The 24,928-nt window shown below is 37.4% G+C and overlaps 2 protein-coding genes across 14 annotated transcripts in view; both read right to left on the bottom strand.

Annotated features, from left to right (window-relative positions):
* Nucleotides 1-5,069: 5,069 nt before the first annotated feature.
* Nucleotides 5,070-9,296, bottom strand: bhlhe40 (basic helix-loop-helix family, member e40). Its single transcript, XM_026935602.3, has 5 exons — nucleotides 8,758-9,296; nucleotides 8,445-8,508; nucleotides 8,136-8,243; nucleotides 7,273-7,396; nucleotides 5,070-6,976 (listed from the first exon to the last, which is right to left on the bottom strand). The coding sequence occupies exons 1-5, from the start codon at nucleotides 8,832-8,834 to the stop codon at nucleotides 6,138-6,140; spliced, it is 1,212 nt and encodes a 403-aa protein (XP_026791403.1). The 5' UTR covers nucleotides 8,835-9,296; the 3' UTR covers nucleotides 5,070-6,137.
* Nucleotides 9,297-13,990: 4,694 nt separating this feature from the next.
* itpr1b (inositol 1,4,5-trisphosphate receptor, type 1b) overlaps nucleotides 13,991-24,928 on the bottom strand; it is a 110,808-nt gene continuing 99,870 nt past the window's right edge. For all 13 annotated transcript variants that reach the window (XM_026935780.3, XM_026935790.3, XM_053226942.1 and 10 more), the window contains 2 exons: nucleotides 17,873-18,034; nucleotides 13,991-15,418 (listed from right to left, as the gene is read on the bottom strand). In XM_026935780.3, the coding sequence (XP_026791581.1) occupies nucleotides 15,332-15,418; nucleotides 17,873-18,034 (249 nt within the window). In that variant the 3' untranslated portion in view covers nucleotides 13,991-15,331. The remainder of the gene's footprint in view (nucleotides 15,419-17,872; nucleotides 18,035-24,928) is intronic.

Genomic DNA, 24,928 nt, shown 5'->3' on the forward strand with positions numbered 1-24,928 from the left:
GCGCGCGGTCATATGACCAGGGGTGCGTCTCAAATCGAGACAAGACTGTAGTGCACTGTTTTTCCCCTAGGGCTGTGTCTCAAATCCCACACTGTGCCCTAATACTTTTAAATATGTTCTATGTTGTAAGGTAGACGATTAGTGAATAGATCATACTGCAGATATAACCTTTACACTGCATCATTTACGTGTCATACTGCTGCAGGAAAATAATCAACGATCACAGGGTGGTGTGATGGAGTTACTGTTACAGCCCCGAAGCTGATTATTTGCCTCTGACATCACATCCAGAGGTGTTTTATTCTTCTTATACCACATCAATCCACCGCTGATTTCTAGTTTTATTTACTAAAGAGCTATACTGAAGATTTTTTTATCCATTTGTAGTTACGTTTACAGTTACTTTTGACGTTCCCTCACCAAGCTCTTTTTTCTTCCGTCTCTCAAAGTTAATAAGATGAGGGGGAAAAAAACGCAGCATGCCATGTTTACAAAGAAGGCATAAAAGAAAGTGTGTGTGTGTGTGTGTGTGTGTGTGTGAAAACCAAAGAAAAAAATGTATAATTTGTTCCACATAAAAAAAAAATTATTAGAATGTATAAAAGTTGCTATGGTAAGATTTCTATAAGGACTTTTAATTCACATTGATGGAAGGAGTCTCCAGTGTCAGTGCTTTATATCAGCTGAATGTTTCAAGACAGAGAGGAATAACAGTCAGGGAAGGATTTGCTGATGTTCTACAACACTGAATGTAAATATAAATGGATAAAAAAAATTACACATGGTACTTTGTACTTTTACACACACACACACACACACACACACACACACACACTATCCCAATTTCTTTCCCGAATACTTTGTCAGAATTATGAAATGATTGATGATATATATATACATCATTGAAGACTATAAGAAATTGTCTTGTAGGACTGTAGTTCAATATCCCTGCTTTAGAGTAGGGAAGTACTGATCGATTTGAGACACACCCTGTACATTTTTACAGGAAGTATGTGGAGTCAGGTGACTATTGTATGAGGACAGCTGCTAGGTTGAGTTCAAAATAATAGTTCAGAGTAATAGCCTGGTAGAAACAATGGCACTGACACTTATGAGCTGCTGTGCCATTACTGACACTGTATAAGAGCTGAAATAAAATCATTTTCCAGATTTGTATTTATTTATTTATTTGATAAATTGCATCTACATCTAACAAGGCTAGTCTTTATCTGTTATGTGTCAGTACTGTGCAAAAATCTTAGGCACATGCAAAGAAATGCTGCTTCAAAAGTAATGCATTTCTACATAACAATGCTATAAAGAGCAGTAAACAGTAATCAGCTAAACAAAGTCAGTGTTAGGTGTGACAGTGCTTTAGTTTAAAAGAAAAAAAACAGTAGTCTCAGGTGCAGTGTGTGCAGTTTTATAAGGAAATGAGCTGGAAGTGTTACTGAGCATCTTGCAGAAGCAGCCACAGTTCTTCTGGAGACTTTGACTGTCGACTCGCTTCTTATTTCTGCAGCGAAACCCAGCAGCCTTCATTATGTTTTGATCTGAAAAGTGTCTCTTATGGAATCTGCTGCTTTCTTTACTGACATACAAACATTTTTCTGTAACATTTCATTTTGTTGTTGGAAAACTAATGTTTGGAAATCATGCAGATTAAATGCAAATAAATGCAGAGGTCATTAAATGAGCATCTATAACAAAATCTACATAAAAAATGGGATGCATAAGTCTTTTACACAGCTGTGTATCAGTTACACACACACACACACACACACACACACACCTCAGTGTCTACTTGCCCTGCATTTAACATGATCATTCTTTTATTGAAGGCATATCACAGAGGAATTTGTCTGATAGATTAATAATAAATATAATATTTTAGTGTTTACACTAAAGTTTTTTTGTTGTTGTTTTATAAAGTATGCAAATATATGCATATTTAATTATATGAAGCCTCATTTGTATAAATACATGCAAATAAATTAATTCATCTGTAGTGTCTTGACTTTTTTTTGCAGGAATCAAAAGAATAACACACAAAGAAAGTTTAAAAAAATTTTTTTTATACATCTTGATAATGTAAACATTAAGAATTGCGCAATCAGGGGAGAAGTGAAGCAGCTGTGTCGCGGGCTCGCGCTCAGGACGCAGGCTCGCGGGCTCGCGCACAGGACGCGCTCGCGACTGGAATTTTAAATTCAAAATCCGAAAAACCGTTAAACGTTAAAAGTCTAAACTGAAAACGGCAACAATATAGTAATTACTATAGAATTAACCAATGTTGGAATTAATAGAAATAAAACAGAAATACTGGAGGATAAATATTTCTGCTGTTCATTTGGTTCAGTAACGGCGTCTGTGGAGCTTATTAACTTGGCTGGTAAGTTCACAAGCATTAAACTAAAACTAAAACTAACTGCTCTATCTATCTATCTATCTATCTATCTCCTCCATTTCTCTCTTTCTCTCACACACACTATAAAGTGCATGGTGCAGTGCAAATTTGATTTAATGCCTGATTAGCCCTGCTAATAGCTAAATAAAGAAGCTAAAAAAAAGTAAATAGTAATGTACTAAAGGAAAAAAAGGTTACCTGTGTTAATTTCCATATTAAACAATGTCGGCTCAACACTTAGGCCTGTCTAACCCTAGTCTTATTTCATCTTATACCACATACACACTGTCCCAAAGAAGTGATAACGATATAATTATTATTTTATTGACAGTTCCTCACTCCAAACCAAACCCATCTTCAGCATTACAAGCGACAAAGATCCCAGACCTGAGGCTTCACACCTTTAAATCCTGGCAGCTAAACTGCTAACACACCTTTACACAGCTCTAATGTGGTTTTTTTAATGAAAGGTAAGATATAAATTCAATTAAAGATTGTCATAATGTTATACCATTGCTATTACTATTATTAAAAGGGATATGTGATGGTATAATGAAATCTCTACATCAATCTAGAGAAGTTGTTCAGCTTGTAATGCTGCTTTGGACCACATGATGGCGCCAGAATCACATCAAAGCATTGAGCATTTTCTCGCTGCAGCTGCTGGGTCTCATAACTAAAAGATTCAAGGTTTAAGCAAAAGAGAAATATTAAAGTTATATGTCCACAACATCATACCGACACACAAAAAATATTATTTTGCTTTTTGTAAAATGTGCATTACACACTGGTTCATTTGAGTAAACTTGGTAATTAACGGTTGTCCGTAGTTCTTACACGGTTCTTACATCTTACAAAATGTGATGATCACAAAATAGTGGATGAATAATAAGGCAAATAAAAATCAAATTGGAATAATTCATTCATGTATCTTCAGTAAGCATGTTATCCTGGTCTGAGTCGTGGAACAATCCAGCGTAGCCATTCTATCTACTGGCATGGGAGGAAACAGAGTGAGAGGAAACAGGAGAACCTGTAGAAAACCCCTATACACAGGGAAAACACGGAGCTGTGAGGCAGTGATGCACTGCGCTGTCTGCCTCAAATTAAAAATATTGTGATTGTGAGTGTGATACTGCTGACGTTTGACGTTTCAGACACGATATGGCCAAATAGTTGGTTTATTTTTGCTCTGACAACAAAAATAGTTCCCAAAGAAGAACACAGCTGGATAGAGCGTTGCGTGTTGCCATAGCAACACACAGACTGAGTGACAGCCCGTAGTAAATGTAGTAATGGTTTCAGTGTAAAGACGTATTGCTGAAATTGGTGTTTTATGCAGTGAACACAGACAAGTGGAGTGATACAGTGAACAGTTTTGCCACTCATCCAATCAAACTAACTAGCAATACTAGCAATACTAGCAATACTAACTAACTAGCAATACTCTGAATACTGTTCTGGCAGACGTGGCAGCCCGACACCTTGGTAAGACACATTACGTTGGTTTACAGGAAATAAGTTGGTCACACATATATACGTAAAATAAATTAGCAACATAAAAGAATATTAAATCGTATCTCACATGAAATTGATCTTCATATGCTACTGTGAAATAGCACAGAATTTTAATTCAGAAATCAGGCTACAATATTTTATTTTTTTCCACCTGTACTCTTTTCACAACAGCAATGGCCTGTTAATGCAGAGAGGTCTATTATGGGCGAGTTGGTGAAAAGAAGAAATGGGGACAGAGTTTGGCTTTGTAGTATTATTATTACAATTTCTTTATTTTCTTTTGCTGTATTGAATATGTGGCACAAGGCAGAGCACGCTGTTCTGCAAAGAGGAAGAATCAGCAGGGTTTGACATGTGACAAGAGGCTAGGTTTTGCCGATGAAACCGCACTAGTGTTGTACTGAAACCTGTTTCTCTGAAGCAGCTTTTATGGGTAACAAGTAACTGTGATCACAGATTTTGTTACGACAGAGATGAATTCAGATATTGGGCTCTTCAGAAAAATAGAATGGATTTGTAATATTTTAAAGCAAACTTAGCTGACGAATGGACTAAAACAAATTTTGGTTATTACTATGTTATTACTTATACAGTTAGCACTAAATTAAAAACCCAGCGCAGTTATTAGTAGTAACGTTAGAATATTTTAAACCCGACTGATATTGAATCCCGTGTCCATGATTTCCACAGACAGCGTTATATAAGGCATTACATAACAACAGGCTGAGAAATGGCCACATGGCTTCGGCAGATAAACTAGGCTTCAAAGACAAAGCTAACACACGCAGCTTTTCCACAGGAAAAAAAAAACTTTATTAATACTTTTTAATGTATGTCAACAGCATTTTTTTTTTTGACAAAATATATACATTAAGCAACCTTCTGTTAGGTCCCAAAATAAAAATCCCAAGTACCTCTCCTATACAAAACTAGTATATTGTTTAAACATTGTACATTCACATTTCCTGCTTCTCCATATAATCCAGAATTTAAAAAAAAAAAAATGTACACATCTGTCATAATTTTACTGCTTTAAACAAGTAAAGGCAACAGCATGAGCAGAGATCTGTCTTAATTTGACCAGAAATGGACACAGAGCATGATGCAGATACAAGCTCCACAGTTTTATCTACATAATATCTCCTGACAATCTGGAACTCCCCTCTCAATCAAAATACAAAAAAAAAACTGTGGCTCGTGTATCAAAAATAATAGAGATGTACAAACAATGTTGTATAAACATATGAATTACACAATGTAGTTATCTCACAAGTACCCCATCTACTTGCACAAACAATAATGAATTACATAATCAAAATCTTTCTATTTTAAAAAAAAAAACAGCTGTGATTACATTACTCCCTTATTTACACAAGCGACCCACGTCAGGGCTGATCAGCCTCACCTGCGTGTGCACAAGCATTTGATGGATTCAGTTTGTGGGGAATCTGGTGACTTAACTTAGCGATGGGGGGAGATGAGGCTGCCGCTGTTGTCTCATTTTGTGAAAGCTCTGGTCAACTAAAGCAGACCGTTATTTGGTAGCATTCTAGGCTAAAAGGAGAGTCTTTATTTAAAGCAGCCAGAGAGTCCTGACAGTGTGAGGCCTTGCTCGGCAGCACAGAGAAATGTCCCCAAAAAAAAAAAAAAAAAAAGCAGCATCTACAGGGGTTTTGCTAGGTACATATTTTTCTGGTTTACATTCAAAACATACGATATGTGCAAAGGGCAGAGTCCTTATCATTTATCTGTTAGGGGCTGTCTGCACATCACATTCTGGATTTAGGTTTGTTTTTTTTGTTTGTTTATGTTTATTGAAACATTCAGCACAAGCGCAGAGAGCAGGTGTCCCCGCGGAGCAATCCTTCCTGAAACCAGACAACTCAGTGTCATTTAACATCTTCACAGTGACTCTAAGTGCTACACCCTAGTCCTCATCTCCCATCCACTCCCTCAACGTGGCCAGTGTACACCCGTCTAAACACGGACGCTTTCTCCCAGCGTGTACGTCTACTGCTGTGGTGGAGGGAGTTGGCCACTGGGTTGGTGTATGTTTGTGAAATTGTTTTGTTTTTTTAAATAACACTGGGGGAAGGGCGGGGCAAGCGGTAGCAGAGCAGGAGCCGGCATGACTCTGATCTTCATCAGCATATCCTCCGCTCTTAACATTCAGAGGATAGATGTCGAGGGTGAAGGGGACGCCACGCGGTTATCAGTCTTTGGTTTCCAGATTTAAGGGGGGGACTTGTTTTAGGGCCTGGTGCAGAGCAGGAGAGTCTGTATGAGCATGAGAGGTGGTGGGGGACGCTACTCTGGGTGACAAGACAAGCGACAAGGGAAGTTTCTCAGGAGACAAGCCTGACGTGGAACCCCCAATGCCAGGGTACAGCATGGGCATGCCCCCTGGGTACCAGCACTTCTCCAGAACTGGGAGGTACGCGGCAGCAGCAGCCGCTGTCACTGGCGGGAGAAGGTAAAAGGGCATGCAGAAAGGAGGCTGGTGGGAAGAGAAGCTTGCGTACCCACTGTGACCCAACAGAGACTCGTCCTCAGAAGAGTCCGACCTTTGCCGTTTGGCCTGCGGCTCATCCCATTCCTCCTTGATGCCATATTTCAATTCAGCGCCCTCTTTGCCGTAGTAGCCTGGCCGCTGACCCTTGGAGTCACGCTTGTCTTTGTCCAGCTCGCCACCGTAGCCACTGTCCGTGTCCGTGTCGCTGCCACTCTGCTCACTGCTATGTGGGTAAGTCCTCTGAATCACAGGGACGCAGTTTTTGGTTTGGCCCTCTGGCATTCTGGCCGGCATCACCACTGGCTTCTCGCGGATCTCGTGGCCTTTTTGGGCAGGGGAAGGCATGTCCTGTTGCGGGCTGATCGGCCGCTGTGGCAGCTCGGAGGCCACCTTGTGCAGATGGTTCAAGATGTGCGTAGGAGTCAGATCCTGCACGTTCTCCTGGCTCGCCATGTACTGCAGAACCTCCTTGGCACACAAATGGAAACCAGAGCGGAACATCTCCTCGCTCTTCTCCAAGTTCCCATTGGTGTGATCACCTGCAGCAACGCACACATACACACACAGGTAGATTACATATGAGTACAATCCCATCTCAGAGTTCATCCCTCTCAGCCAGTTGCATAATACCTGCTGATAGTGCATGACAGACAGGAACAGACGTTGTGAGAATGGATCATGTTACTCAGTAGCTTTTATTTATTTATTTATTTTAAATATAAACGAGTGGCAAGCTCACTGTTGAGGGTTCTTCAGAGTGTTTACATTACTGTCTCTCCACAAAGAGCTGCATTTCAGAAGGAGTGTTTATTTTAATGGATCTCATCGAACTCACCAATCTGCATTCCATTCTGCAGAGATATGATTTGCTGCTGCTGCTGCTCCAGCAGGCTGTTCAGAGCTTTCACGTGCTTCAACGTCAGCTCCAGCACTACGGCCTTTTCCAAATGGCCCAGCGTCTATAAAAGGAGGAATCACTCGATAAGCCTGTTTATCTTTCTTATGTAACACTCTCAAGCTGCCTGGTTTGCTGAGGGCAAACCCAAAGACACAACGGATATGCAAATCCAGCTTTAAAAACAAAAAACAACATGCTTGCAGTTTTCACCCTGTAGAGGCATATATATATATATATATATATATATATATATATATATATATATATATATATATATATATATATTCAGCAGCAATATTCCTTACTCCACTGTTCTGAGTGAGTGAGTGAGTATACAAATAAAGAAAATGTGCTCTGTTGCTTTAAATACTCCTCTAAATTTAGCGGGTGCATCAGGTCCACATTAACATTTCTTGAGAATTACCCTGTACACTGTAGTGATAATCCACAAATCCGATGGTAAATGTTATGTTATATTTAGAGTGGCTAAAATTGGCTTTAATTCATGTTCTTAAAAATTGATTTTTAACCCTCAGACTTTTTAGAAATGACGTTCTGCTTTTCTGTACAAGTTTACCATCAAGCGTGCGGATTACTTTCCTGTGATGTACAGCCGCTTTTGTGACAGATTATAAATAGTGAATTAAATAATGAATCATGAAGCAGATTAATTTATTTAAAAAAAAAAAATAATCGAGATAATCAGATGATTGGGTTTGAGACGCAACACTGCAGGTGGCGCTACAGATAGACATTTTAAGCCCTCCACCCACTCCCTCTCCATTCCCATGAACACTTACGGAGAGTTTCAGGTGCTCTGGTAGCAGGTCCTTCAGCTGGGCGATGCATTCATTTATTCTGTCACGTCTCTTCTTCTCAATCAGACGATGCGGCAGCTTGTACGTGTCCTGCGTGAAATGAAAGAAATGTTCAAGCTCCAAACGCAAAACTACTCTTCAAACTTTCAGCAACTCTCATGCAGCCTTCAGAAGCAGGCATGCACGCTTAGTGTTATTAAAAAAAACTGCTTTAGATGGAATTAGACTTACTAAATTCAAATGAAATAGCCAAATAAAACAGTCAGTAATGAACTATGTTATTGGTTGTACCTTGCTGTCTTCGCCTCGTTTCGCACCTCTTCGGGGTTTGTATACGTACATGGGGAAATCCATGCTATAATAAATGACAGGAGAGAGAAGAAGAGTCAATAAGAGACGAGGAAAAATGTCACGGAGTGTTTAAACCGCTTGAGAAACATGATGAAACTTTATGCAGCCGCACTGAATGAGCTGTTACGCCCCTTCTGCAACATGTACCGCGTTTCCTTTAGGACATTAACGCTACGACGGAATAGCAGAATGGTGTATTTATTTATAGTAAATATCTAGCACAAGGTTTTGCGATGTTAAAAATGGCTCTTACCCCGGAATGGCTGCCATGTCCAACGGGTTCTGTTTGGCCAAACATGGAGGAGGCTGTGCACTGGTAATCCGCTCCATTGTCCAAGTGTAGAAATAACAGGTTATAAATATATCTATAGATTTTTTTTCTCTCCTGAAAATTATACTCTTAAATCAATAAATATGTGTGTGAATTTACACACATTAAAAAAAAAACCAAAGTTCCTGTAATTGCTCTTAAATATATAAATATCCTCAGAAGAAAATTGTCCCACGTTGAAAAAGAAAAAGAAGTTGCTGTTTTAGTTTTCCGCCGATGTTTCCAGATTATTCTATGAGCTGTAACCTGTAAACACACACCGCGCGCGCGCGCACACACACACACACATGCAGGACAGAGATGTTACTGGCGAACTGGCGAGCCAAGGCGCAATAGTTCAGAAGCTCCGGTCGTCGGTTAAATGTGTGTGTGTTTGTGTGTGTGTCTGAGTGTGTTTGAGTGTGTGCGTGCGGTGGGTGGACTAGACTACGTGTTAAATTAAAAAAAAAAAAAAAAAGAAAGAAAAAAAACTGTGACTGCAGACACGTCTCTCCTCCCTGCTCCGTCACATGAGCCTCACGTGTCGGACGGCGCTTTCAGCAGCCCCAGTCTGTTAGAGATAAATTCTCTCTCTCTCTCTCTCTCTCTCTCTCTCTCTCCGTGTCCCGTGTACAACCACGCGCTTTTCGGGAGAGGCGCGGAGACCAACAGGCGATGTGGAAAGCCAACAGAGTCAAAAAAAAATAAAAAAGTCATATCTTATGGAGCCATGGCTTATTTGTTCAAAAAAAAAAAAAAAAACAGGAAAAAAACACATGAATCAGTCCTAATTAATGATGTTTTTTCATCAGATAAAATTAATTTTTAAAATGTTTTGTTACTGAAATATAAATGTGAAAAAGATAAAATTAGCAACCTGTTAGTGGTATTACTAACAAAAAACGATTTCATTTATAGGATTGCATAAGATGACAATAACATCAGCCAGATCATCTATTTATTCATTCATTCATTCATTCATTCAGTTACAAAGACCCACACAGGACAGATTTATTTTGCAAACAAACTATATGAAAAATAATCATATTATTTAAATGTGTGCAATAATATTTCTACTTTTTTTTAGGCAGACTTTTTTTTTTTTTTTTTAAATTTTCGGCACTTTCCACCCATAGAACCATTTTTTATATAAAAAAAAAAAAAATCACCAATTCCAGTTTGCATTGTTTATAAGTACAATGTTAGAAAATCACAGATCTCACTTTGAGACTCGTGGCTTTAACATAACTACAGACGAGAAGAATTTATTTGGCAATTAGGATTTCATTTACAGGAAGGCATATATGAAATGAACGTATTTCAAATATCTCTCTCTCTCTCTCTCTTTCTCTCTATATAGTTGGCAAAGTTCCATCTACCCCAGGCTATACTATACTGGCACTATGGAAAGCATCTTTACGGCTGCCATCACTATCTGGTTTGGTGCAGCCTCCTCCAGAGAAAAGAGGAAGCTGCAACGGACTATCAAGACCGCTGAGAAGATCATCAGCTGTAGTCGGTCATCACTTGAAGACCTTTACATCGCCAGAACAATGAGGTGAGCAGGAAAAAAACACCTCCCTCCCTGCTAATTACCTATTCCAAAAACTACCATCAATAAAGAGTTTCCGCTCCCTAATAACAAAAAGTGCAAGCCATTGAAACAGCTTCTTTCCACTGGCAATTTCTGTTATCAAGCAGGCTGGCTCGGCAGCATTCAGCCATCACTACAGTGCTGCCCTGCCAGTAACAAGCAATCTGCACTGAATGTTTTACAAACGATATATCATGGCTATTATTTACTATATATCACAATTGTTCCACTCGGTTTAATGCACCCTGAACTGCATCCAGCTGCTATTTCTACCTCCGCTGTAATGTAAATTACTGAACTGATCCTACCATTTCTGCTGAAGGTCCAATATTTGTATATTAGGATGGTAATTGTGTTGTGTTGTCTTTGATGCGTGTGTTAAATGTATCTTTTAAATTTCTAATACATGTAAATGTGTATGGTGAATAAAAATATTCTGATTCTTTGATATATATACATATATATATATATATGTGTGTGTGTGTGTATAGGGTGGTGGTGTTGGTCAGGGTCCATCACAGTTTGGTAATTTCCTTGGTAATTTAAGGACACCTCATTTCAATTAATCAGTTAATTATCAGGTTGAGTAGACATGTTCGAGTGGGGAAATCACCAGACTGGGTGGGTTTAGTCAGTAATTAGATGCAGGTCATGTAATAAACATGTATTTTTTATATACTGTGCCAAGTTTTAGACGTCAACAAAAATGCAATAATAGAAACATGACATTTATGTAATTTTGAAACTAATTTGCGTGCCTCAGAAGCCACACACACACACACACACACACACACACGCGCACACTCTCACACTCACACGCGCACACACACACACACTCACACACACACACACACACATGCACACACAAAAGGACTATAGAGCCTGGGGACAGATTCATATTCCTTGACTGCTGTTTTAGAAACCTAAAATAAAAGTAAATATTTTTGATGCAAGCTTAATCTGAAGTTGATTAAAACCCTATAGGTGTGTGTTTTCTATCTGGGCATGAACGCACACAAGTTTATTTCTCTCTGTAGCACTTTATCACAGCACATGCACCTGTCTCAGGTTTTCTTTTCCACCTGCAGGCTTACGACTAGTTGCGCTTTTCTTGTGATAAGAGGAGTTTTACTCATTCCTGCAAGAGAATTGAATTCGCTTGAAGGGTTTTTTTTTTTTTTTTTGAATTTATTTGCGTGAAGCATGCAGCATGTGTGGAAAGTTCTCTTACTGCTTTCATGTCAGACGTGCATCACCGAGATGATGCAGCAGCTTCAGCCTTCCTTTTATACACAGACAGGAAGATGTCTGATGTCGCGATGTTCACTTTTATTAATGGGACAAACAAATTCCCCAAAGTTTGGAACATCTTACATGATTTTTTTAGACATCAAGCGCTGCGGTACTAATGCGCAAAGTTCAAGTCAATTCTGTGTCATAAAAGCTTTGATGACAAAGTGTGAAATAAAAGCTTTACTTAATGACAAAGCTGCAGTTCCTCATGACATTTATACTGTAGTGATAATGAACTGCATCTGTGAGTCTATAATCATTGGCAACAAACATATATGATATTCTTACAAAAAAAATAAGAGTTTATTTTGAAAAACATTGTAAATACAGATTTTATTGAATTGCCAATAAAAAAAGATATTGATCTTACTATATCACATGATTGCATTTTTATTACTTGTTTATTACTCTTTTTTTTTTTTTTTGAGAATCTACACAATATTCACTTTGTTGCTCGCTTTTCCTGCATTTACGGAATGCCCTAAATCCACTGAGTTAATAAGCCTTGAATGGTCCCGGCAATTACAGTGAATTGCCTTTAGCCAGGCACAAATTCATAGTAATTATGTTTTATTTTTGCCCAGAGGATCTTCACAGAGTTTAAATCAGTGTTTAATGATGGCTTAATAACCTCTTAAGAGAACTTGGTTCTTGTTAAGTTTCTCTTCTTCCTCCAGTCTTGCAGTTGATAAATATAATCACGTTAGTACGGTCAGATTCCAAAAAAAAAAAAAAAAAAGTTTAAAATAAAAATCCCCGTCCATAACCTTTTGCTTGAGAAAAGTTAGCCCTCTGCTGCTCAAGGTGTGAACCAAGGAATTTTGGTGGTCATGTCATGGTCTGACATTTGTGTTAGTTGAATCATATTGACACAAAGAGATTGCAAAGTGTTTCTTTGTTGTCTTCAGCATAAAGTCAGTTTCTGTGAAACAACAAAGAACAGTAGCATATAAGTTACCTTTTAAATACAAGGAGAAAAGGGCTTAGCGCTGAGTGGTTTCTCAGCAGTGGTTACTGTTAAAATCAAATCTTTTAAAATCTTTTAAAATGATTTGTGTGACACTATTACTTATTATAATTCTCAATAATTTGGTAGATTTTGATGATCAAGACAACAGCAACAATAACAAAAGGTGAATAAATGTTGCTTCTTGAAATAACAGTCCCTTATTAACATTACCCTTTCTGTGTTTTTTTTTTCCTAATCAGAGCTAAATGTCACAGCATCAGCACCTGGACACAAGTCGATTCTCACTCTCCACCACAGAAGGGGAATTCAGACACAGGGCCGAATGGTGACGACGCACAGGCGAACACGCTCCAGTCGTCCCTGCGTGAACACTGAGGCGAGTCCATTTATAACGTTCCTCACATTAACACACAGACTCATTGTCTGACTGCTCAGCTGTTAATAGCTTCACTCAGGTGAATTCACGCAGGTCAGAACTTCAAATGTGCCTCTGACGAAGTGTCCCTCTAAAAGACGTGAAAACATTATGATCTCTCTCATTCCAATTAAAATAATGCATTCGGATTACACTGTTCTCACATTATTATTATTATCATTATCATTATTATCATTATTATCATTATTATTTATTACGAAGCACATTATCGTTTCACATTAATGTTTCACCCACAGGTCATGAACTTTGAACTTGTAACTAAACCTTCTGCTAGACTCTTCAGCAGTCTTCTGTTTCTTTCAGATTCACGTCCTCATCAAGTCCCACTTTAGTTAATCTCCTAAAATCTTCTAACATGCAGATCTGTAGAGCCTGTGTGGGGCTCTCCCACACAAAAAAAAATCTTTTATATGTTCTATGATTTGAGAGGTCACTTGAAGTGCATTTCCCCTCGAATGACAACCACTTTCTTTAATGCTGGAATAATCCATTTAAACATGCAGTGACTAAACACATAAACGTAACTTTATTAACCATTCCACTCTTTCAGGGTGTGCTGTTCAAATTACTGAGTTACTGTTTTATTTAAAGTATGTGTAAGGAAAATTAAGTTATTTAAAAAAATACTAAAAAAGCTTATTATAGGATTACTTTACTTAGAATATGTACTAACCAGCACTAGATGAGCAGCTTGTTTAAACATTCAGCATGTTTCAAGTGGTTTGTGTAATACCAGCCAGTGATCCGTTTTTGTCATAGTTCTTCTCTAATTTTAAGTGAATTTAGTTTAGATGTGGCATTTCAGCAAAAACAGCATTGTGCCAATATGACACACTTTATACTCAGAGCACGTGGCAAAGGAGCAGCAAATAAAAAAAAAAACTTATTTCAAGGTGAATCACAGGATTTATTAAATATTGCTAAATTAATTTACAATCTTGACATGTTAAATTAGAATTATATTTCATATAACTTTCATTAACAGTGCTATTAAATTCTATTTTGCCTCTAGGAAAAAAAGAATCTCTACATAAGACTTGACAAACATATACACATCTTGTACAGAAAACTGGAAATAAAGAGAGAGCAACAGAGAGATATGGCATGTTTGTAAGACATGGTAGTGCAAGTATTGTTCTGAGCACTTACTCTCTCCTGTAGAGATTATTACATTGTGCCACGTTTACAAAATGTCTTGCTCGGTAGATGAGGAAGGCGTTTCTCTCGTTCTTTCACCGGGCCTCTTAGAGTCTCTCAGTGCAGAATTCGCAACAGGCACTGATGCTCAGAGGCTCTCGTGATTCGAAATGATATGAGTCATAATATTTAAAAATGCTCTAGATGCTAAAGCCACTTAGGATTAAAACACAGAAACAAAGCTTAACGGTCTAAACAGATTAAATGCTAATCTTATTTTTTACCACCTCAAAAATCTAATGACCTTTTAATTATTTTCTGAACAGGCAAAAAAAAAAAAAAAAGACAAAGCAAAAAAAAAAACCATTAAGAACATAATGCATCTTTCTATAGAAAAGTGTGTGCCATGGTGTAGTCAGTCCCTTTTATACTTCATTTATTAAATTTTTGATATAAATAAATTAATAAATAAGAAAAGAAAAAGGCCCATATATGCAACTTGATGGCTATTAGAATTCTTGCTAAATTGACTCTATGAGCTTGACACTATGTGTCTACAGCGTTCCAGTACAATGATGAAGCTAAGAAAGAAAAGGGTGAGGGGGATGAAAAGCATTTAACATGAGAGATGATTATCATCTCTTTAAGACACATTGTACAGCTCAACAAGTTTGCATATTAAAGTAGTAATATTGCACAAAATACAAAAATAAGACATAAAATACTGCTTGCTATACTGGTTAGGAAATACAAAAAGACGCCTCTTTTAACACTTCTCCAAGCAGCATCTATAACTAGTCATACTGTCCAGTGTAGCCCCAAGTTCAAGTGTCCCCCGCCATAATTACTGCCATCAGTGAACATCTGGCACACACCCTGACCGAGGGACTGAGGGTTACAAACTTCTTTGTTTGTTTAATTAAATTTTTTTTTCCCTACTTAGATTAGTTGAGTGTGCGTAAGTCTGGAAGGAGATTTGCAGGTTTACTTCTAAGGGCAGATGTGTAGCGTGGCAGTTCAAGGCCTTTGCTGAAGCTCATCAAACACACAAACACACACACGCACACACACGCGTACACACACGCACTCAGGCAGGCTGTTGAGGGTTCACGTTCATGTGTTGGGGATGTCCGAGCAGTCCGATTCTCTGCTTCTGCTTACGCTGTTCAGTCATCTGTCAGGACACACACAAACACACAGAGGGATTTAATCTTTAGCTGCCCCCACAACCCAACATACACAAACACACACACACACACACACACATTCCCCCCTTGTATACACCAAGCACTTCCTGCATAAATGCATCTGTTAAATCTGTTCCTGTTCCCTCGGTATAAGTCTGTGTGTTTGCATGTGCATGTGTGAACCACTGTGTGAGTGACTTTGCCACAGTCATGATCACGCACTCCACAATCTCATGCAATAGGCTCACACTCATAAACACATGAACATGAACACGCACACACACACAAATCAATCTAACAGAGAAATCCCCTAATCTGACTCAACATTATTAAAAACAGGCTATATGCTAACACAGTCATGCTCATACAAAGTTAGAGCCTACAGGATCCATCATCCTATTGCCCAATTAAGTTACGACCGTATGAATGTACATACAAATAGGCACACTTCAACAGGATACAATTATCACCCTTAACAGATCGGAAGGACTTTAGTTTACTGTGGTTACTCAACTAGAACAAAATGTGAAGTTTGAAAAATAAAACCATTTTAAGTTTGAAAAAAATAGAAGACATTTGATAGTTATGTGACACATACAGCTAGGTGGTGACACTAGAAAGAACAGTTTAAAGGTCTAATCAGGAATTTAGTCTTCTCTGAATAACAGTGGCACTAATAATACACACTGGCACACACAGCGTGTGGCGTCTTCACCACGTGGTCCTTTCTGGGATCCATCATCAGAGGGATTCCTGATCAGGACAGTGCTGTGGTCCTGTTTTAAAACACATTTTTAATGACCGCTTGTCATTAATGTCATTATACAACTTGGTGCACGATGCTACCCAGTTAGTTATCATTTTATCACTTTAGAAACAATGTCAATGTCTCTCCAAAAAACTTCTTTACAATCTCTCCTGGTGAGAACTGTCTCCATGGTCACCTAGACACCCAACCACACCCCTGAAGAACAGTTCCAGCTGAGAGGATTTGAGGAGGATCAATGGTACAAGTTAGCTTTTACTCATAAATAAGTAAATATTTAAACACAAATGAGTGTTTGCTTTTGATTTATTGTTTTATTTTGTGTTTTTCATTCATATTGATTCATAAAGTCACCAGAGTGCAGGAATCAATTTAACTGACCTCTAAAGCATTAATGTTTTCTCAGGTTTGGACAGTTCTCTATTGGACAATACAGTTAATGAATGAATGAATTAATTAATTAATTAAATTATTATTATTATTTCATACTCACAGTAATTACTGTTTATATGCTTTAAATTTCATTTTTCCAGATATAGCTACCTTTCCACTTTTTATAAGCCATTTAATTTTATAAATAATATTCATTTTACCAGCATAATGAATGATCTTGGGCCTCTGAGTATGCCTAGTGATTGTTCCTGTCTAAAAATGAATTTCAAATATGTTTTAAAAAAACAAATTAATTAAAAAATAATAATTTCCAGAGACAGACATGTAAACTACTGTAAAAGTGAAAGGCTATTTTTTTTTTGTTGGCTTGTTACTTGACCTTTTTTTTATTTCCCTCTGTCTGGGTGTCAAAAGAAGTTCTAGTTCCTCCTATGCACTTCTCATTTGAAGGTCTCCTAATTACCAGTTACACGCAGATGCTCTTATATAAATTTATGTTAAAATCTACTGTATTTACAAGAAACTATTCGACTTACGGTGCACTGTAGTCGATCAAAAACCTCACTCTTGACACCGCACCATCTATAGTTTTTTAACAGCATTTAATCATCTCTGCCTGCAGTGTTATTTATGTGTGGAAACAAACAGCACTGGTTCGGAGAACTTTGTCTGGAACACACACGAGTTGATTCAGAGTGAAACAACACTTGGCCTCGTGACGCAGGTGAAAGATCATCTTAGTACCACATAGGTTTGCTGCACTGATCACAGATGTGAGAGGGGGAGGGAGGGAGAGAGAGAGAGAGACACAGAGAGAGAGAGAGAGAGAGAGAGAGAGAGAGAGAGACGACTCATTGCCCTTTGTTCTGACTGGGTGTCTAACCTTCAAGGGATTTTTTTTTTTCCAAACCAATCCTAAACATACAACAATCCTGGAGATGGAAAATGTTTGACAGGTTCATTACAGGTGACACTTTCTATTTGGACTGAATAGGTATTTGTCTAGTTTCATCATGAACAGAAACCAGCTCTAAATTAGCACTTTTGTTCTGAGGTTTCACACATGAGGCCCCGCTGTCAATATCAAAAGATTTAAATTTAAGAGCGTTCATAGAGGATTCACATCTTCCTGTTCATTCCAGGTTCATTTCCTTTTTAGTGCTATAAAAAGTGTGCCAGAAACAGGACCAGTGATGAAGATGATGATGATGATGATGTGAGTATATTCTCAAGCAAGGTCTGTGTGGTCATGTTTTTTGCCCTGTCCATCTCTATCTTGTACCTGCTCTTTCAGTTCAGTCAGCTGGCTGGACAGGTTGGAGACCAGTTTCATGGTGGACTCTAGTTTCTCCTGCAAGTTCCTGATCTCATTCTGCTCACCCTCCGCATCACTGCTCACCAACGACATCGCCCGCATCCGAGGAAACCAGTCCAGGTTGTGCTCCTGTTAGAACAGTCATAATGGTTAAATCTCAACTTGTCCTTTACAAGAGCTCCAGAGTTTGTGTAAATTTACCTCAAACCTCAAATTGTGTAATTGTACTGAATTGTACAATGCTGTCAAGTTAAAAACACTTATTTATTTCAATTACAATCAACATAAATGTAACAAACATTTTCTGAAACACAGTTATTTCATATTAATGACTTGTAAACAAAGTGATCCGAAACAAATCCATAAATTAAAACAAATAAGACAATTAGGACATGCTGTAGTGTCCTATAACAAGGAAAAGAGTTAGTGTGTGTCTGTGTTAGCCAACGCACTGCAAAGGCTGAGCTGCGAATGCTGTGCCTAGGAGGCAATCTTTTTTTTTTTTTTTTTACGTTTAGTTTTCATTTTGTCGTTTTCGGCTCTCTGTTAGCTTTGCCTTTTATAGATGGCATCACTAAATGTAAATGAGCCATGCTGTGAATGTTCTTGGTAATTTCCAACATATGCACGTGAGTATGAAGAAAACCAGTGTTACTGAAACATAAATCTGCCAGGATTTTTTTTTTTTTTGGTTGGTTTATCCTACCAAAACATTTACACACAACTTTACTAAATGATTGCTAAACAATGCCTAATAATATGAATAAGAGGCAGGTCACACGGCCCATTTGACTCTCTATCTTCTATGCATATCATAACAATAGATCACTGCTCTGATAAATGGTAAATTATCTGTTTTTCATTGAAGCAGTACTTTCTAGAGACTCCCATTTTATTGTAGTGATGAATAGCCAATTATTCTGACAATTAATAGAATTCAAAAGAAAAACAGCCCAAAAAAATCCAGCTCTTGCTAATTATCTTTATCTTTCTGACTGCAAATGCCTCTGACATCAGACAAATTGTCAATGTGAAATTGAATTACAGCATAGGAGATGACCCATCAAGAGTCACATGAGCTTTTGAAAAAGTTTTCCCTAACACAGCCTGCAGTGTCTTGTTCACATCCCTACCAAAGGGCGTAAAGAGTTCCACTCCATCTCACAGAGGAATTTCACAGATTACCCACCCTAATTTTATCAACTTTAACATCCAGGAAATGCAGTGTTATGTTGCCTCTTCATGCCTAAACGCAACCGAGCATGCATTCGCTTGTGTGAGAGACGGCCCAGTTCACTTGTGGGAAATCACCAACTCTTAAGACAAGTGGCCAAAACACCAGACAATGCCGCTTATTTATAGGATTCACGCATGATTTGGCAAGCACACTTCCTGTTGATCTCTTATCAGGGTTTTGGCTCTGCATAGCGAGTGTCTCTCTCTCTCTCGAGCTCTCTCTCCCCACCAATGACCTTCTGACTCCAATTGAGGAATTTTATCCATGTAATTGAATTAAGGCTAGCTTGAAATATCTAACAAATATTCAGTAATAAGTAGCAATTCACCAATAATTCAGCAATAATTCCACATAATTCCTACAAAACATTCAACCACTCGCTCTTGAAATATCGTGCCCGAGACAACGAGAATCTCAGACAGACGGACACCCCAAAAACATAATGCCTAATAAATGCATGATAAAAAGTACTTCTCTAGAGCATACATAGATCAATACACGCACATTTATTATCCTCTGAATGACTTACATCCATTTTAAGAAATATTTTTCTTAAAGTATAAGAGCACCCAAACTGAATGAAAATAGACACAGTGTCACTGGTATTGAGCCTAAGGGTGTGGAGTATCACTGCAGAGGAATATGTTAGGAAGAGAAGGCCAAACAAAAGAGAGCTTGAAAGACAAATGCTAAGCACACCAGAGAGAGAGAGAGAGAGAGAGAGAGACAGAGACAAGAGATAGAAAGAGAGCGAGAGAGAAAGAGAGAGAGACAAGAGATAGAAAGAGAGAGAGGGAGAGAGAGAGAGATGGAATGAAGTACAGAGAGACTTGTGGAAGGTCACTCCACTGCATTCTTTTGCCCTCTCCAAAATTTACACACACACACACACACACACACACACACACACAGCAGTATCAGTGGTGGAGTCTGAAGTATAACTTTACACACTTATTTCATTATCTGTTTCTGAGGCAACGCAGGCAAACACACTGAAGCTATTTGATGAATATTCCTTAGTTAGTTAGTTCTGTTTGCAACTACAATTGACAGGTATTTTAATTTAAAATATTCTATTATGAAACTAAAATGTGTCATTAAAATTTACCTAAAAAATAAATAAAATCACATGAGAGGCATGTGGGATGTGACATTAAATAAAGAAGGGAAATCATTGTGCTACTTATTGTTTTAGGAATAACAGAAGCTCATCACAAATTCAAGCCCTGAAAATTAAAAATTTTCCTTGTATCATTTCAGATTTTTACAGTTTTTAATTTTAAGGTTCAAAATTTCTTTCAATCAGCGCACAGTTCTGGGTGCTAGGATGAAAAGATTTAAATGGGGCCACATCTCATCACGGAAGTAGACTGCACTGGCTATGTAACATGTTAAGTCTATAAAAATAACAGTTTTCATACAAATAGTAAAAGAAATTGAACTGATTTAAACAATTTTACATTTTAAAAATTATTTTTAATAATGCTACTTAAGGCAGCTCATTCCCCTGCGCTAACAGCTCAGGCTCTTCACATGTTACTTAGGATATTCTGCAGTATGGTTACTTTCTATATCCAAAATATTTTTTTTCCAACTGCGCAATGTAGTAGAGGATGCGTTTATCACCATCTCTTTCTCCCCCTTCCAATAAGCAGCTAGGAAGGTAATTAAACCTAAAACAAATTCAGATATACTTGTTAGCTGGCATTTGTGATGCTGGAATTAAGGAGTTTAAAGTTATTCAGCACAGACAAAGACAATTTTTTATATTGTCTGGTGATCGTGAGTTCAGGATTCGACTGGCCGGGAGTCCAAGAGAGTAAAACTGCGCCTTCTCTCACGCCCCTGTCGAACACAGCAACACTAGCCAATCATGAGCTTCTGTGAGCCCGTGTATGTGGAAGAGGGTAGATAGCACTTTCCTCTGCGTGCATTACGCTGCCCTGTGACGCAGCAGTTAAAAAAAGATTCTGGCTTCATGTATATCAGAGGAAGGACGTGTTAGCCTTCACTCTCCATGGTTGCTAGCTGTCATATGATTGGTTAGTGGGTGGGAATTGGCCGAGATTAAATTAGGGAGTAACTGGGGGAAAAAAGAAAAAAAGAACACAGGGGAAAAAAGAAAAATTAAAACTACTCTCTGTCTTACTAGAATAGACTTTACCTGTTCTAATAGACACATAATAACATCATAAAAAAAAACCCTAGAAAAAATTTAGCCCAGACTACTGCACATCCCTAACTGCAGAAAAAGGGCATCTACTACCATTATTATTATTATTATTATTATTATTATTATTATTATTATTAATAATAATAATAATAATAATAACAAGAGAAGAAGAAGAAGAATAGCCAAAGGTGCATAATATATTATTACTATTAATAATAATAATAATATCATAAGAAAAAATTTTAAGATGAATAAAATGAAGAAGAATATCTAAAAGTGCATTAACAATCTTTAAACACTGTGTGGCTGCCAGATGAAGTCCCCTTCTCTCAACGTCAACACACACAGGGAAATCACGCTGCCAGTGATGCATAGACGTTCACACTAATTCTGAGAGTAGAAGAGGAGTGTGTGTGTGTGTATGTGTGCGCGCACAGGAAATGAACACAAACACACTCACTCTCACGTAGGGGTTTGTGTTTAATGTGTCTGGCTCTGTCCAGCTGTCATCTCGACCACAGCAACCCACATAATCCCCTTATTAGCTCTTTAACCCCACATCTTCAAACAAACCATTTACGCATCATTACTATCTATCATTTTCACATTTAGATATTCAAATATCCTACTTATTAATGAACAAGACACATTTGGATATAATAACTAACGTGAATTCTCAAGAATTAATCAATTAAGAATTATTCTCAAGAATTAATTCAAAAGATTTGCTGTTTCTTTTATAGAAAAGACATTTTTGTTTTTTCGTACAATAACAATGTCGTACAATAACAATGTTTAAATAGGTCAGATATCTCCAAATGAAACTGTCGGTCATCATGACTATAAGATTTATCTAACACTCTTGAAAGACTAGTCAATTAGCATTACAATTATATAATATTTAAAAAAATACGGTGTTAAACACACTGTATTAGAGATTTGGATAGAAGTTAAATACTCTACAATTAGAAAATCTAAGTCTAAGTGAACTGAGAAATGTTTTTGACTTTTAATATTAAAGTTTTTGGAAAAGCTTATTTGGAAAAGCATATAACTCGAAAGGGTCTAACATATTTCTGTTATAGTTGATACTAACACTGTGTAATATAAACTGTGAGACAAATCTCTGCTTACGCTAACAACCTTACAGTAACTGCTTCAAAAAACAAGTGCAACATTTAATTTTTTAAACTGTGTCAGGAACCTTTGACTGGCAGTGTATGTACTTATATTTAAATCACTGTCATACAGACAACAGTTTTACTGACCTGCCTTTAGCAACTGCATTAAATTAAGACATTTATACTTATACTTCCTGTAGCTACACGTACCATTTCATCAGACTTACGATGATAAAACAGGATTTTTTACACAGGAGTCCTTTTGACTGTCACTTACTCACTGAACAGAAAAAAAAAGATAAAAAGTCCTTGTGTATTTTCCTAGAGCTACGTATCTGATACCTATCTGTTCTAGTTCATTATTTCAAGTAAGGCTCGGCAATATGACAACATAATATCAATATAATGATAAAATTTACCACAATACACTTTTCTGGGGTATCATGAAACTTTTTATTAATGTTTTATTTTCCTGACTGGAAGCAGCTGATTTCAAATTGTAAAATGTTAATGGAATTTTTTTTTCTCTTTTCAGTGTTAAATATTTTTCATTAAAAAAAAATATTTTTGTAGACATAAATATAAAGTATTGAAGTGGCTTGTTTTTTTGTTTTTTTTTTCACAACACAACAATACTGTATTGCTGAAAATGACCAAACCTATATATCGTGATACATGTAGTGTCATGTCTTTGACGATCATGATATGATATTTTTGTCCTACTGCTAGCCCCTAAGTTCAAGTCATCATCTGTGCAGTGTGTTTGGTAATAATATTGTTAAATAATTCTAATTCTAGTACTATTTGGCTGTTAAATGTCTTACCAGGTTCTGCAGCTCCACTTATTTGTGAGAAAGGTTCAGACATCTGTAAATTAAGCTGCAAATCATTTTAGTGTAAGAAATAACTGCTTACGATTCACAAATTTTTTTATTAACTAGTACATGTTTTATTAACTAGTACAATTGCCCAGGTCCTCCCAGAGACACAGCGTTCTAAGCCAGGGATTTGTACATGTATTCCTCACATATTTCATTATCTTTATTTCTTAATAATTTCTGTTATTAAGATTTCTGTCGGATTCTACTGTGTAAGGAATAACATACAAAGGAGCGTACTGTTTTTCAGACATATTCATAAAATTTTCTTAATATTTACTTAAAATTCTAGCATCCAAACATAATCCACAGCAGAGTGGTGTGATACGGCCCGACGTGAAACTTTACAAAGCACCATGAGTGCTACAAAGCGCTGATGCTGGAGACTCCTTTCATAAATTTTACATAAACTTCTCCTTACAGAAAGCTTCACCATAATTTTATGTTTACAGCAAGTTTTTTCAAATGCATTTTTTATTAGGTATAGATAGAGAGAGTTACCCTGTGAATTAGCTGTTACTATAGAAATAAATTATTAGAACGAGCGCATTAATATAACCCAATCGTTCTTGTTATAAAACTAAGGAACTACTGTCTGAGCTTTCATAGGAAATTAATACTGTCTGTGCTTTCATCGGAAATTAATACACACCTTCAGACCAATCAGATTCAAGAATTCAGCTGGGCTGGGGTTTAAATTAAATTAAATTAGATTTGATTAGATTACTGGTTGGTTTTACTCTAAACTGGATTAACTATTGATACTCACAGTTGTCATATTTTTGGCAGGTTTATCTCTCGAACTGAAAACTTGTTTATCTTTGTATATCTGAATCATTAACAGCAATTCTAATCTATTATTAACGGTTTCATTTTCTATGCAGAATGTTCCTTCATGACTGCTGCTGTTCCTACGTGTAAAAACCCTGTCGGAGACACTGTAGATAAACTGAGGGAGAAGGTACAGTAATACACTTCATGACTCACACTTGCAATCCTCACTTCCTCTACTTTCAGTTCTTCAGAAAACAGAACTCTGGCTATTTCTATGAAGAAAAAAAAAAGTCCCGCCAAACGTGAATATAGAGATTACTCAAGTCCACATCCGTTTTCAGTGGGCTACTAACTTGGAAATGTGGAGGCGGATGAAATTGTCAAGTTAAAGTTAGTTTTTTTTTTTGTGAACAAATGCTCCTCAAAGAGCTATGTAATTCCATTTATAATGAGAATGTGAGAGAATTTATAATGTGTGAGAACTGATCTAGCTAATTCCACCTAAGGGACTTTGTTTACAATCAGCAGCCTTGTCAGTAATTCAATGGAAATGTGTGTGTGCGCGCGTGTGTGTGCATACGTGCTTGTACGACAGAGAGAGAGAGAGAAGGAGACAGAGAACTTCGCCACAACAAATTAGACTGCATCTGCTGCTTCAATGGAAATGAAGGAAGTGTGAATTTCATTACTAATACCACACGTACACACACTCAGACACACTAACACGCACGCGCGCACACACACACACACACACACACACACACTCACACACACAGGACGTGCTGCGGTCTGAACAGCAACAACGACGTCAGACCCAAAATCAGCCCCTTTGAACCTGCC

The sequence above is a fragment of the Pangasianodon hypophthalmus genome, chromosome 20 (genome assembly GCF_027358585.1).
Source record: "Pangasianodon hypophthalmus isolate fPanHyp1 chromosome 20, fPanHyp1.pri, whole genome shotgun sequence".
Taxonomy (NCBI): domain Eukaryota; kingdom Metazoa; phylum Chordata; class Actinopteri; order Siluriformes; family Pangasiidae; genus Pangasianodon; species Pangasianodon hypophthalmus.